Here is a 16483-nt window from a genome sequence, read left to right as displayed (position 1 = left end):
TTGTGGCACAATGAGAGTTAAGTGACTTGCCCGGGGTCACACAGCTAGTGAGTGTTAAGTGTCTGAGGTTGGATTTGAACTCAGGTCCTCTTGAATCCAAGGCCAGTGCTTTGTCCACTGCACCACCTAGCTGTCCCCATTGGCTGATTTTTAAAAATTTTAGTTTTTAAAAAAAGTTCTGCCATTTGAGCTTTGTATTTTGGTATTTTTTTAACAGTTGAAGTGAGCATTTTCCAAAAATAGGAAAATTTTCATAAGTAGGAATAGTTTTCTATTTCTGATCCTTAATAAATCTTCCTTTGATAAAAGATCACTAAAACAGAATCTAGAAAAAATGAGTTACTTTCATTTTCTAGCAATTTTGCTGTGAAGGTATTGAATGGAGAAGGATTTTTAATGCTTTAGTCATTCTATTAATGTGAATATACATAATTTTCCTTTGGGGGAATTATTGTCTTCATTAATTTATATTATATACATAGTGAAGTAGCATGTGCCATAGAAAAGAGTTTGCATGAATTACATATTTGAATACAGAAAAGAAAGCTCATGTGGTTAATGTCAGGTTATAAAATAAGGATAGTTCTAAGTGATATTTGCCTCTTGGAAGATTGGAGTATGGGATTCTGTGCAGTATTTGAAATGAAAAAGGAAGTGGTTTGTAGCAATCACAACATAAAGGTAGTGATGCATCATGAGTACAAATAAATAAATCAGTATAAATATAAAGCTTTGCAAAGAAATGATTGACTACCTTTGCCTACATGACCAAAAAATTCCAATCATCCCAAAATATTCCTAAAACATTCAGTAGGTGGCACTTGAAAGCTTGGCTGAGCTTTGCAGTCGCCATTTAAACAGTATCAAAAGCAGCAGCTATAGTCATTTACTGACAGCACAAAGATTGCAGGAAGTGAATGGGAAAGGAGTGCCAAGGCAAGAAAGAGAAAGAAGGAGGAAGGGGAAAAAATGTAGGAATGAGGAATCATAGAGACAGAATACAAAGCAACCAATAAAAACATCAACTATAGACCAAACACAGAAAGTGAGAGGAGGATTTAGCAAGAGCAAGAGTGAAAGCTAGGACCACACTGTGGAGACCAGCTGAACAGAGGAGAGAAAGAGTCACAAGTGCAAACAGCAGTTCAAGGATTCTTGGGGACTAGGTACCGAGAAGGTTCATAGCAGCAGCAGCAGCGGCGGCGGCGGCGGCGGCGGCGGCGGCAGCAGCGGCAGCAGCACCAACCAGGGCTACATTTTTATGAAAATCAAAACAGACAACTGAGCTTTTTAAAGAGGAAACCCTGCTTTTGAGGGGAGAGGTTTGGGTTGGTTTTTTTTTTTTTTTTTGCTATGAGAGAAATATATTGAAGAATATTTGATAGTGTGTTCCTTCTCAGGTAAATAATTTCATATTCATTTTACTATTGTTTTTACCATATATATATGTGATAAAATAGTTTACATATTTTTTCAAGTGCCTACATAATAATTCATTTAGAAATCTGAAAATACAAGTCAGAAATATAGCTATGAGGTCAATCTAGTTAAAAACTGCATTTCTTATAGTTTGGTATTCTAAAAATATTTTGTCCCCCAAAAGAAAAATACTCCATAGAGGAAAAGGGAGAGTATTTCAAATGCTATTCCTTTCAAAACAAGGTTTAGTGTTTTGGGAAAGCTCATTCTGTGGAAAGTTGTTCCTGCTGATGAGGAAGCTGAGTTACTCAGTTGAAAAATAAAGGTATTAAAATCAGAGCCAAAAGGGAGATACAGAACAGCTTGGCAGTACAGAAATAGAACATGCCATTTGTACTCATATAGAGACATGCAGAAATCAAAGCTCAATTGGATTCTGCCTCCCCCCCACCTCAGATCCCTTTTCTTCATCCTAACACTTTAAAAAATATTTCATTTCCTTTTAAAAGTATTTCTTCCCTGCCAATCTATATGTTTACAAAGCTAGACTAATATAACCTTTTGGCTTGTAGGTAAGTGTAGAAGATTAAAAAAAGAAGACTTTTAAATTGATTTTTAAAAATATCCTATTTAGTGCTTAAGGAATGTAGGTCTATGGACTTGTACATGCCAGTTCTTTTCCTTTGAAAAAGGAAATATTTGCCCTTTGGGCAAATGGGGTATGGTTTGTCCACTATATCTAATTTTATTGCCTGCATGTTTTGGGGGGCTCTCAAGCTTGCTGAGGTAAGAATGAACCTATAAGGTCTTTTGGATGAAGAAAGGCAGCAATAAGATTTAATTGTCTAGGTAGGATTTTCTTTCATAAATTTGTATTTGTATTTCAGCTGCTCTTTTTCTTATGCTTCCTTTTTTGAATGAAAAACTGTTTTTAATTTTTTTTCTAACACCTCTATCCCAGGAAAATTTGAAACATGGTTTTCCATAAACATACCATTGAGTTTTTTCATCAGTCATCCAGACCAGAAAAAGGGGAAGGAAAGTGGGAGAATGGAATTAGAATTAAAGCAATTAGTTGACCCATATATAAATTGTTCCTATGTATTGGAGCCCAAAGTCACTCAGAATTGATCGGTTTACAAATCTGATATTAATGGCTTTAAAATTTGCAAACCAATTTTACTAATATCACATTTGATCCTTATGCCCTGTTTAGTAAGTGTTATAGATATGATTTTTCCCCATTTTATAGATGAAGAAATTGAGGTAAGGCAAGGAAACCTTGATAACCCACTTAAAATCTGGCACATTGAGTTTTAATTGAAAAATAAAGTAGATGAACCAGTTTGTAAAATGATAAAAGGAGTTCTCTCATTATCTCCTAACACATACTCAGTGTGATGACAATTGTGTCTGCTTTACTTCCATTCATTGTGGCAATGGGTAAATAAGTGCACGGAAGTCACTGTTGCTCTTGTGAATTTCTTCTGTAACTGATGGCAAATATAGAAATACTGGTACTTATTTCCTTTTATAATTTTAAGAGGGTCATGTAGCATCATCAGAAAGCACAAATCTAATTCTGGGTTGTTGAAGAGACAGATTGAAAAATTGGTGTCATTCCTCAGTGAGGAAAGGAAAACAGGCCATTTTACAAATTTGTTATTGCTCATAAGTACTCAACCCAGGATGATTTGAAGCTGATCTTGCTAATAGTATCCAATTACTGATGGCCTGCTGAAAAAGGACCTTTTTTTAAAACCCTCCTTCTATCACAAGGGAATTATTAAGGCAATATAGAGGAGTTGTACATAACATTTTCTATAGTTTTATGATCAGAGTCCTCTTTGGATTAATGAATTATAAAAGAACATATGCTTCGAAACCAAAATGTTAGACAAAAGGATTATATTTCCCAGAGGTAAATTCAAAACCAGTTAAGGAAGAACATGAATCTTGGGTGGGGAAAAGTAGTTTTCTCTTTTCAAAAAGTAAGCCTGCGGGGCAGCTAGGTGGCGCAGTGGATAGAGTACTGGCCTTGGAGTCAGGAGTACCTGAGTTCAAATCCAGCCTCAGACACTTAACACTTACTAGCTGTGTGACCTTGGGCAAGTCACTTAACCCTAATTGCCTCACTAAAAAAAAAAAAAAAAGAAAGAAAGAAAAAAAAAGTAAGCCTGCAAGACTCTAATAAGTGATATATTTCAATAATCAATAGTTGAAAGTAGTTATATGTAAATGTAATAGAATATTGTTTCATTATAGGAAGTGATGAGAGGAGATTTCATAGAATTCTGGGTAGTATGAACTGATTGATGCAAAGTGAGATAAGCAAAGGCAGAAGAATTTAAACCAGTATGGTTCTTTGTAGAGCCAAGCTCCCAGGAGACCTGGAAATACTTTAAACATATTACCCTCTTTCAGACAGAAGGGGTGGACACCAGATGGAAAAAGGAGCGTTTTTAGATGTGGCCATAGTATGAATTAACCTCCCCTCCCCCATTTGTGGAGGAAGAATTTGGGAGGAAGAAAGGAAGGTTGATGGGAGGTGTAGTTAGTAATAATGTAATACTAAAGGAGTCATTATAATATTTCAAATTCATTCAAGTGAAAGTATAGAATTATATACTTAGAGCAACTGGTATGAGATAGAATTCATAATTTCATATACAGTCCTATTTTTTGCATGTATGGAAATTATCTATGCTTTCAGCATGAAATTAAAAAGCCCAAACAAGTTATAATTTAGCTCTTTTGGAAGACCTATAGTGATTAGGAAACTACTGCTTTCCAAAGCATCCCATTTTGTCATGTTACTATAATGTATGCTATTTTCCTTACAACACCTGATCTGCTCTCCAAAATTTGGACCCATTGTTTCTAGTTCTTTCTGTATTGCTGCTTCCAACCTATTTTTTTTATTTTAAATAAAAATATTTATTAAAAAAATTATCAATAGGTGGCATTCTCTCCACCATGAGCTCCAGAGTCATACTTCTTCCTCTCTAAGGTGGTTGTCCTCCTCTGTTGGTATTGATATTTATCCACGTTTGTCAGTGACTATCTCTCTACTCCTCTTTGGATTCATTGTACCTTTCTGGTCCCTTTTCTACAAGGAGAGTCAATGGAAAGGGGTGGGAAAGAGGGAGAGACACATAGAAACTCTCTTTTTTCCTCAAGAGTGTTTGAACCTCTCTCAGAGGTTTGGCTCAATTTGTAATCTTCAGTTCCCATAATGGAAGAAAATTCCCTTTTTTTTTTCTTTCTTTTTTTTTTTTTTTGCCATTTTCCTGGACCCCTTTGAACTAAGAATGGCTGAAATTTCTCCACCATATTAAGCCCTCAGATCTATGGTTTGGTTAGCCAATTGGATTTTACCTTCTTCACTCAAATTAAACTTAATAAGGGGATCACAGATATAAACAATCTTTAAAAATTATTTTGGAAAAAATCTAATCACTTCTGTTAGTTGATTAATTGGTTGAGGCGAGCGTACTGAACCCCCTAGTTTACTTTTGTTCTGTGGCATTTGCTTTAGTCTCCTTCCTCTCCACTCAATTTCTTTCACTATTGTATTTTTTAAAGGCTTACAGGTTATATAAGACTATACTGGAGCTATATAAAAGTGGTTTTATTCCATATTATTTTATTAGGTCCTTTTAACTGTTTATATGGTAAGAATACAATGAAAAGAGAAATTTCAAGCCAAAAAGTCTGGTGGAATATCATAGTTAATCTTCACATTGGCTCCCAGAAACATCATGATGATGACATCAGAAGTTGAGGAATATTCTAGCTGGGACTAGGCCTTCAGAATTAGTTATCCAAGCTACTCAAATTCCCTCTTCCAGATGGCCATCTCTGGAAAGTGAGTCCATATTGTAAGGAGAAAGAAGAGAAAATTATTTCCCATTCTGTTTAATTGAAAATGGCTTTGATTTGAATTAATATGTTTTTTGGTTTGGTCTGCTTATTTAAAGAAAGGAACAGAAAGACATTGGGGATCACATTTTTTAAAAAGGATCAGAAAATGTGGTTTTTCAAGATTCAGAGCTTGTCATGAATTTCCCTGTAGTTTTCAGAAGCTCATTAAATCACTCTCAACATTCTAAAACTGTTGTTTTCCTCTTTTTAAAAATTCCTAATGACCCTAGTTTGTAAAAAAGGAAAAGTCAAATGATGTGGCAGCTAAGAGTTTTCATTATAACATTTATATGCGTAACATTATTATAACATTTAGATGCATAACACTATATGTGTACATGCACACACACATATATAACATATATATATGTGTGTGTGTGTATATATATATATATATATATATATATATATATATATACTATTCAGCCATTTTTCAGTTGTGTCTTACTCTTACAACACCATCTGTGGTTTTCTTGGCAAATGTACTGGAGTGGTTTGCCATTTCTTTCTCTAGCTCATTTTACACATGAAGAAATTGAGGCAAATAGGGCTAAGTAGTCACACAACTAGTAAGTGTCTGAGGCTGGGTTGGAACTCAGGAAAATGAATCTTCCTGACTCCAGGCCCAGCACTCTATCCACTGCACCACCAAGTTGCCTAATATCATTAAAACATTCTACCTACATACTGAAATGTCATAAATAGTACATGTGTGAGTGGGATATACACACACTTCTCTGGAGAATAAGAAGTGACATGTTTGTAAGGTCCATCTTTTTTGATAAAAAAAAAATAGACTTCCCATATAGACCAGAATTTTTATTTCAAAACATTGAGAAAACAAAAAGAAATCCTTGTAAAGATTTTACTTTTACTTTTAGTGCATTTAGAGATCATTTCATCCAATATTCTCATTTTATAGATGAGAAAATCCATGGTAGAATGAAAAAAGGCTTGGCCTTTGTGTCAGGAGATCTGGGCTAAACTCCTGGTTCTGCTGTTTCCAAACTGTGATTCAAGTTGTCTGAGTTTTAGCCTTTTTAGCCATAAGGGTAATATTTAGAATACTGTAAGCCCATGTTGGAATTTGGGCCTATGTCACAGTTGTCATGGAGGTGAAGACACTTTCTCAGGATCCCACTGGGTGCTTAGTCATTAACTACCTGCTCTCATGTTCTTAGAGAAATTTTAGAGGAAGATGTCAGAAGAAGGAGAATGAGGAGGCAGTATGTTGTCTTCCTTGAGAACTCATTGGGAGATACTAGCACCAACATAACCTGGTTCATTCAGAAAAAGTGATTACTGCTGAGGGTGATCTGTGTTGAAGATGATGAGCCACTTCAGTGCTGAGTGTCTTTGGATAAGTGAAACTGCTTCTCAGAGACTTTCTCTCTCCTCCAACTTTGGCAATGGTGAAAGCCTCTCAGTTATGCCCTAATTTTGGTGTTCAAACAGGAAAAGTCCTGATTCCTGTGGTAGTTGGCTGCACCCAGTGTATGTTCACAGTGGTTCCTCTTTCTCCCTCGATTTCTGTCCATTCCTTTGCCACTGTATAATCTGACATATTTGTAATATACCAGCAGCTATTAATCCTTCAGTTCTGGTTATTATTTGGGTGATAGATGGTGAAGGGAACAAACATTGATATGGTACCAGGGATTGAGCTTACCAATGTTAACAAATATAATCTCATTTTATCCTTACAACTACTGTGTGAGGTAGGTATGTATATCTCCATTTTACAGTTGAGGAAATCGAGGCAAATAGAGGTAAAGTGACTTGACCAAGGTTATATAAAGAGGTAGCAGATTTGAACTCAGATCTTCCTGATGCCAGGACCAGAACTCTAACCACTGTATCACCTAGGTATTTAGGAAATGATAAAAACTGGGAAATGATGTACTTTGGAACAGTGGGAAGTGGTTGAGAAAAATAAATTCTGCTTCAGCCACTCATTTTAAATTTTCAACCACTCATTTAAATGAATTTGTATGTTTCAAGTATGTTTCTTGTAAACAATATATTATTGGGGTCTACTTTTTAATCCCTTCTCTCTTCTTCCAATTTATCAATCAATAAATTCCATTCATAGTCACATTATGATTAAGAGCTTTCCTCTCCATAACATCTTCCACTCTTCCTCCCTTGTTTCCTTCTTTACAAAGAAAAAGGGAGTAAACGGAATCTTATCAACTTCCGTTTTATTTTTTATGACTTTCACACAACTCTCTATCAGCCAATCCTTATTCTAAATCAGTCAAACCTCATTCTAGTTGTCAGGGCTGCCAGTTATTAATCACCCCTTAGCTATGCCATCAATGTGGGTCACGTCCATGTTCAAGCATTTATATATATGGCTGGGTTTGTATATGATGAATGAATCTACCCACTGAATTTTGTCTCCCAACAGCTAGTTGGGAGATCTTTGAGCTGTGTCTTCTTGAATCATTGGTTACAAAAGTTGTGACTTTAGAAAGTGTGAGAAAAGTAGGCAGTTTGTCCAAACTAATCCTGCTTTCTCTAAATTTCAAAACTCATTCTCTTTTTACTCTTCCTTCCATCAATCTAGGTGCTATGAATTTGGGAGTGTAAACTGGACAAATCAAGTTATGCCACCATGTCATTGTCCTGGCAAGAATAATTACGTGTTTGGTAACACATTTAAATAATTGTTAAATATGTATTTTCCTACATTTACTTTACTTTTTTTTGAAGCCACTCAATACCGATAGATGTCTAAATAAAATAATTTTGCCTGACTTTGTTTTCATCAAAGGCAATTGGATTTTGAAAACATGTTCTTATACTTACAACAAGATTCCATTTTTTTGAGAAATACATTTCTTTTTATCCATTAAAATGAATTTGTTTGACTAGATCAATAATCAACAATGACTAGAGAAAGATAGTGAGAAAGAAGTTTTCTTCCTGTAGTAAATTGAGGTCAGGGGTTGTAGGAGGCACAGATTTTAAAAGACCTTTGAAAGTCCAAAGGAGTCTTCATTCACAGGTGTAGCCCAGGGCAGGTAAGAAGCATGCTGCTGATGTATTTGTTCTTTGGCTCCTCTATAGCCAGCTGTTTCTCAGACATTCTCCCTCCTCCAACTTCAGCTATGGTAAAAGCCTCTCAGTTATGCCCTACTTTTGGTGTCTAAACAGGAAAAGCCCTGGTTCCTGTGGCAGTTGGCTGCACCCAGTGTATGTTCACAGTAGTTCCTCTTCCCCCCATGATTTCTGTCCATTCCTTTGCCACTGTCTTTTCTGACATATTTGTAAAGACCAGCAGCTGCTAACCATTCAGTTTTGTGTTATTATTTTGGTGATAGATGGTGAAGGGAACCTTGATATAATGCCAGGAATTGTGCTTACCACTGTTAACAAATTTTATCTCATTTGATCCTTACAACAACTGTGTGAGGTGGGTACCCTTATTATCTCTATTTTACATTTGAGGAAACTGAGGCAAACAATGGTGCAGTGACTAGACCAGGGTGACAGAAGTAGGAAGTAGAAGCATTTTACCAAATTAAAAAATAACCATTATATTCAGAGTTCATTAAAAGCATATATTTTCTTAAAATTGTGATTTTCACAGAAAAGTAAACCAGATTTAAAATATTCAGATTTTTTTGTTTGTTTTGGTAATGGATTGTAGAGAGGAATAATGTACAAGAAACTAGAACAGATTGGAGCCAGGTTGTGAAGAGATTGAAAAAACAAATGGAAGAGTGGATATTTTTTCCTAGAAATCATTGTAGCAAATCATTGTAGTTTTGTAAATAGGTGAATGACATAGTTAGATCCACACTTATGGAAAATAATTTATAGCTGTGTAAGGATGAATTGGAGTGGGAGAAAATACTTGAGGCAGGGAAATCAATTTGCAAGCCTTTGCAGTAATCCAGCTATGACAGCTGTATTCCTAGAAAGATGAATCAAATAAATACAGGGAGTGTTGAAGAAGATGTAGAAATGGCAGGTTTTGGCAACCGAATGGATGTATGAGGTGAGGGAGAGTTAAGGGTCAAGGATAATTCCAAGATTTATCAACTGGAAGAATGGTGGTGACCTTGACATAAATAGGGAATTTTGAAAAAAGGGGTGAGGTTTTGGGGAAAAGATTTGCTTTAAACATTTTCAGTTTGAGATGTTTCTTGGACCCAATAGTTAGTGATGTGAGACTGGAACTGAAGAGAGACTGGGGTTAGATGTACAGAACTACAAATGGGAAAGCAGAGGAAGTGGGAGGGGAAATAAGTACTGTGCAGATTTTTTTTTTTCTAGAAGTTCACTGAGAAAGGCAGGAGAGATATAGCACAATAACTTTAGGGGATTATAGGGTCTGGTTAAGTTTTTTTAACCTGTCATTTTTGAAGGAAGTAGGGAAAGAACTAATAGACTGGGAGAAATTAAAAAATAGAGAGAGGGAAGATATTTAAGGGAGCAATGTGTTGGAAAGTATGGGAAGAAGGTTGCATATAAAGGATTTGGCCTTGGCAAGAAGACAGCTATTTCATCAAAACCTGGAGGAAAGGAAGAGAGAAAAATGAGTTCTTCCAAATGAAAAAAAAAGAAAAGAATTGGAGAAACATAGACAGACGCAATGGGCTTTGTACCTTTTTATTCTCCTGATTCTTTGTGGAAAGAATAAGCAAAACTCTTAGCTCATATAGTGAGGATTCTTTGTGTGCATGGATTGAAGTGATTGACTACTGAAGTCTCTTGTCTTTCTCATATTCTATTATTCTATGAACATGAGGGAGAGGCACAACAGCACTAGGAAAAACATCTAATACCCTAAAAAGGAGACAATTTGAGATTTCTAGAGAGAAAATCAAGCCAAAAGTCCAGATGGCAGGCAGCTTAAGGAAACCTTTGCTAAATTGGAGCTTTTGATATCATGTTAAGATTGAAAGTGATTTGTAAAGGTTATAACCATAAGGAATGCCTGTAAGATTGGGGTTAAAATAAATGTCAGTTACTTTGCATACATTTTAAAGTGATTTATCCATGTGCATTTTATTTCTCTTCAATAAAATGTTTCTTTAGGGCAGTAACTATTTTATTTTTATGTTAATTTCCTCAGCATATTGCATAAAAAGAAAAGAAAGAGGTATAACTTTTTCCTAGGAATATATTTCCTTTTTTAAAAATAGCCCTCTTTAAATCTTGAAATATAAAATTTAGAGGTTTAAGGGAAATTAGAGATGATTTACTAGATGATAAGCGTTCATATCAGAATTAAGGCCTAAGTTGAATGAATATATTGCCCTACATCCCTTAGCTCTATGTCAAGGTTTTTTAACCTAGAGGTATTTGAACTTAAAAAAAGATCATATAATTGTTTTCATTTACAATCCTATATATTTTATTTTATAAATTTAAAAACTTTCTGAGAAGGGATCCATATACTTTACTAGACCATCAAAAAGGTTCATGATACTAAAAAGGTTAAAAACCTCTGCTCTAGATTAAGTGGGATCAAAACCCCCATATCCTGACTTGAGTTTGATGCTATTTCAACTATTCCAAAATGCTTCCATTTCTAAAATATTACAACATATTCAGTGCAAATTGAACTTCCTAAATAAACATCAAAACAGTACAAAGAGCAAAAGGCAAATACAAAAGAATATAATAAATATGAGTCTCATTGATTTGATTAATATTTTTCACTTAGTGTAACATTTGATTTGTTTCTATAATACCTTGTTTCTGGTATACCTTGAGAGGAACTTGGAAAAGTTTTCCTAATTCCCTTTCCCCCAATACTTATAGTTTTATTTGCTCTATCGCTATTTATTAGACCCTAAGTACTTTTGTTCAGGTTTGGTTAGAATTGTTCATGTTTAGAGTTACCCAATTCCAGCCCAGGTAAATTTTGGAGAGAATGTAAAAATCAAATACCAAATAATGAGACCAGTCATGCCCTCTGGCTTTCCATCTGCTTACTTGATCTTACTTATTCTTTCCCAAACCATATAATCTAACATATAACCTCTTCCAATCTTACCCACAATGCTCCTATTTTCAGGTCTAAATACTGAATGAAATTCCAATTATATTTTAACTGAACCTGTGGTTTTATTAGAGGTGAAGGCACATTAAGGATTCCAAACTATATGGTTTTAACATTTTAATTCAATAAGAGGCATTATCTTCTCTGATACATTATTTATATTTGTAGGCTTTGTCATTTACCTCAAGACAGTGATAAATAGCAGAGCAGGAATTCAAACTAAGGTCTTCTAACTCTAAAGTCATTTTTTTCCTGTACCACATTGTATCTCCTTCAGCACCATTGTTCTCTAAGCAGAAAAGATAATAATTGTCATCCTACTGTTATGAAACTCTGTTCCTTAGATTACCCCCTAAATTATGCCCCCTAAATTAGAAATCTATTCCCAAAGAAGGAAGTCAGAAGCCCAAGATTCAAACCCAGAAAGAACTAATATTAGTCTTATTATATCCTGAGATGCTTAAATAGAGCAGTAGAATTTCAGGTAGTTATATATATCAGACCAAGCAGCCACCAAAGATACAGTTACTGCTTTATTTTTTTTTTAATTCCTCCTGGTCCCAGTGTCCCCAGCTCCTAAATCAACAAAAAAAATTGAAATTAATGTTGGACCTGCTAAGCCACCTCCAAAAGATGCTTAGCAGCCTAGTAGAATTTCACTACATTTAAATTAAGTTGTTTGCATTTTCATAAATGGGTACATATTTTTCCTTGAGAGAATCCGGTTAACTGTTTCAAATATATCTTTTTTTCCTTAGGTATTTTCCAAGTTGAGCATTAAAAGTGTCAAGCAACATGCCTGAACAAAGCAATGATTATAGAGTAGTGGTGTTTGGAGCAGGAGGTGTTGGCAAGAGTTCCTTAGTCTTGAGGTTTGTGAATGGCACTTTTCGAGAGAGCTATATTCCCACTGTTGAAGATACCTATCGCCAGGTTATCAGCTGTGATAAGAGTATCTGTACTTTGCAGATCACTGACACAACAGGCAGCCATCAGTTCCCAGCAATGCAGCGTCTCTCTATTTCTAAAGGCCATGCCTTTATCTTGGTTTATTCTATCACAAGCCAGCAGTCTTTGGAAGAACTCAAACCCATATATGAACAAATCTGTCAGATCAAAGGAGATGTGGAAAGCATTCCAATCATGCTAGTGGGAAACAAGAATGATGAGAATCCAAACCGAGAGGTGGAGAGCAGTGAGGGTGAAGCTTTGGCAAAGAAATGGAAGTGTGCCTTCATGGAGACCTCAGCCAAGATGAATCACAATGTCAAAGAACTCTTCCAAGAGCTACTAAATCTAGAGAAACGCAGGACTGTGAGTCTTCAGATCGATGGAAAAAAGAGTAAGCAGCAGAAAAGGAAAGAGAAATTGAAGGGTAAATGTGTGGTTATGTGAAAGTCCTACCTGTGTGAAATAAATCCATGTTTCTTGTCTCTAGATGCCCCTTCCCCATCCTCATTGATGTCTGTGTTAAACTTAAAGATAACAATGCCCAGTGATTAAAGATAAAAAATATTTGACTAAAAATATTTGCATAAGCTGAAATATAAATTTTTTCATAAAGAAGGTAATTGACTTCATAAATAACAACTAATCACTCTGCAAGATCACAAATTCTGTCAGGAAATAAAAGAAAGTCAAAAAGGTTGAATATTCTTTTTTTTTTTTTTTGTGAGGCAATTGGGGTTAAGTGACTTGCCCAGGGTCACACAGCTAGTAAGTGTTAAGTGTCTGAGGCTGGATTTGAACTCAGGTACTCCTGATTCCAGGGCCGGTGCTCTATCCACTGCGCCACCTAGCTGCCCCAAGGTTGAATATTCTATGTTCCAGGAACCATCAAATGCATAGGATTATTTTACATTAGAATAATGGGTTCTCAAAAATTCTGAAGATTAAAAATATAAATGTTGATTATATAAGTTGATGTAAATATCTAATATACATTAACATCTATTTATTTCAAGGTTTCCACTTATAATGGCATTTCTTTCTGCTCAGCATATGGAACCCTCATTTTCATGGTAGGGTTTAGTGTGAAGAAAGAAGCATGATACTATGTCATTTAATGAATGACATCCCCCTCCAAAAGGTGCTTGACTCTCATTTTCACATTAATGTCTCTCTAGATTGAGGCTGACTAAATGCATTGTTGTTAGTTTTAATAGCATGTGATGATGTTTTTCTTTAATTGGATATTCCTATTTGTTAGGGTTTTTTAGATTTAATATTTAATGATGAGCACTTTTATGAGGTTTCTTGATTTTATTATCAGATTATTCTGATATATGTATGAATTCAATTCAAGGATTGAAAAATATTAAAAATTCCTTAATCTGATCTGCACGACAACAATTTTTTTGAGGCTAAAAAAGTTTAAGCGAACTTTTAAAAAAAGTATAGATATACACTGATGTCTATTGCTATATACTATCTATACAAAAGCATAAAACTCATCCAAGATAAGGAAGCACACTTATTTTTCAAAATGCTTTGAAATTTTGCTGATGGGGTAGTAGGGATTGCTATTAACATTTTCTGTTCTTGGATGAAGTACTCAATCTTTATTGTGTCATTATCATGTTGTTGTTTGTCCTACATTCTCAAAGAAGACCATGACATCAGGATGATGTCATGATTTGCAGTGAATTTGATTTAAGTGAGGGAGGGTTGTGCAAGGTCACCAACCTCACTTTCTCCACCAAAGCCATCTGGGTCCAGGGGCAAGGTATATATCAGAATGACTGGAGATGGCCCTGGATGTTTAAGGCAATTGGGTTTGATGTGCCCAGGGAGATTTGAACTCAGGTCCTCCCAACCTTAGCATCAGTGCTCTTGTCCACTGTGCCACCTAGCTGCCCCATCATCACTGTATTTAATTTGGACATTCTCCCTGAAAATTCCCATTTAGTGGACCCTGTTAATTCTGCTTCTAATTTCAATAGTTAAATGGATTCTAGGAAAAATTTTAAATCTTCCTCTCAATAATATTTCTTGTTTGTATAGTTGGCAAGTAAGAAAATGAAGTGCCAGGAATCTCTCCAAAAAGATAAATAAGAATCTTGGTGATTAGCTCTTGGCAAAATTCTTAAGGAGGCAAATGTTGTCTTCTATCTAACAACAAATTATTCCTGCCACCCCATACTTCCTTGGAATTATACTTTCCAGGTACGTGATACTCTGAGGCTGCCTTTCTACCTGCCTAGGAAATCATCTTCACCATATCAATATGCTTTTTTTTTTTAAGTTGGGCAATGAGATCAATATGCTTTTTAATCCTGCCCTCCTTAAATATTACCCCAATGTTTCTCATATTTACTAATGATTAGTAAATCTGAATTAATTCAATTCAACAACAATACATTTATGAAATACGTAATATGAGTGATTATATGTGTTGCTTTTTTGGTGGAGCAATGAGGGTTAAGTGACTTGCCCAGGGTCACACAGCTAGTGTCAAGTGTCTGATGCCAAATTTGAACTCAGATCCTCCTGAATCCAGGGCCAGTACTTTATCCACTATGCCACCTAGCTGCCCCTGATAATGTTTTTAGGAGGTATCTAGTCTATAGCTTCATAACAACTTCCTAAAGAATATTCCCCAGTTTTCTCACTTAAACCGGCAAAATGGGTGGGGTGGGAATGTCTGGCAAGGAAGGGATGGATGATGGATTTATATAGGACTCAATTGGCAGATCTAGCTTTTGTCAAATCATGTGTAGGTAGCTAGCCCTCCTGTAAGTAAGGATGGCTCTGTTGATGGCATCTTTTGATAATGACAGTTTTAAATGGTTAAACATACATAGTCTATCTGCAATAATTTATTTCTAGTTTGTGGATGTCCAGTGTCCTTAATTGTTTCCCTTCAATTGCTCATTTTTAGGGCATTTAAAACCTCTCATATGTTATATATAACTCTAGGAAGGTTTTAGGGAAAGAGAAGGAAAAGACAATAAGATATAGAAATATGTATGTTTTAAATTTATAGATCTTATTTCCTAATACAAAGACATTCTCTGAGAACTTGAGTAAATATTTAAAATTGAAATATTACAACTATTTTCAAACTCTTTTAGACTTTTCCATGTATACTGCTCTTGAACAAAGATTTTTCATTGCTTTTTTCAATCAAAGTTATATATTTGACTAGCAACATCAACTTTTTTATCCATTCATTGATACTTCATTTCTAAATTTAGTATGAAATTTAGTATTTCATCAACCAAAAGAGCATCTAAAATTAATTTACCAATAAAATTGAGGAAACATTTTGTACCATTTTATATCATTAGATAAGGGTTGTAAGAAGGCATTTGAACAATAATAAATTTTTTAAGTTGCACCTGAGTTTTAAATAATGTAAATTCATGATCCTCCCAGTGCTGAGCTGTGAGTTTTCTCATATTATCTAGATCAGAGGTTCTTGACCCAGGGTCCATTAACTTGTGTGTGTTTCACAATTTGATAACTATATTTCAATATAATCAGCTTTCATAGGAGTCTCATGTTCCAGGCATTTAAAAACATTCTGAAGAGTGCATAGATTTCATCAGACTCTGGAAGGATTACATGACATAAATAAATGTTAAGAACCCCTGAGAGCCAGATATGGTGGCACACATAATACTTTCAACCAGAGGGATAGGAGTTGGCAGATCTCTTGAGTTATGGATTTCTGATCTACAGTGAGATAAGCTGATCTGCTGCCCACACCAAGTGATATTATGGTGAGCTCCTAGGTTGGGAGGGGGATTAGGTTATCTAAGGAATAAGCCAACCTACTTCTGAAATGGAGTAAGTGAAAGCTCCCATGCTGAAAGTAGCATGGCATTAGCCTTATGGGTAGCCTCTGAAGTTCTAGCCAAGGCATGATAGGGAGACTGAGTCTTAAAACGAAGAGCTTCTGATCTAAATAATCTATAAAAAGGATCAGTCCCTTGGAAATGTATTGAAGGTAATAATAATTGTAAGAAGTGTTTTGTGAAGCCTACATATAAATCTAACATATTTGGATGGTGGAATTCAGATGGAATTGTTGGATTTTGTAGTCACTAAAATGATAGAACAATTTTACTCTGCAAAAATCATAAAATTATGAAGAAACACATTAAAAAGTGAAATCCA

General features: G+C 35.2%; 1 protein-coding gene across 2 annotated transcripts; it reads left to right on the top strand.

The window, feature by feature from the left end:
• Positions 1-844: 844 nt before the first annotated feature.
• DIRAS2 (DIRAS family GTPase 2) lies at positions 845-14060 on the top strand. 2 transcript variants are annotated; one of them, XM_043979645.1, is made up of 2 exons: positions 845-1400; positions 12121-14060. In XM_043979645.1, the coding sequence occupies exon 2, from the start codon at positions 12158-12160 to the stop codon at positions 12755-12757; it is 600 nt and encodes a 199-aa protein (XP_043835580.1). In that variant the 5' UTR covers positions 845-1400; positions 12121-12157; the 3' UTR covers positions 12758-14060. The 2 variants fall into 2 exon arrangements, with proteins under 2 accessions (XP_043835580.1, XP_043835581.1); XM_043979646.1 differs by lacking the exon at positions 845-1400 and adding an exon at positions 7649-8761.
• The last annotated feature ends 2423 nt before the right edge of the window (positions 14061-16483 follow it).

This window comes from Dromiciops gliroides, chromosome 1, assembly GCF_019393635.1.
Source record: "Dromiciops gliroides isolate mDroGli1 chromosome 1, mDroGli1.pri, whole genome shotgun sequence".
Lineage (NCBI taxonomy): Eukaryota > Metazoa > Chordata > Mammalia > Microbiotheria > Microbiotheriidae > Dromiciops > Dromiciops gliroides.
Note: the sequence above shows the minus strand (reverse complement) of the source record. Positions and strands in the feature narration are given on the sequence as shown.

What these genes read in the sequence shown, in the direction of transcription:
- DIRAS2 (XM_043979645.1), top strand. Translation starts at nt 12,158, where the DNA reads ATGCCTGAACAAAGCAATGATTATAGAGTAGTGGTGTTTGGAGCAGGA.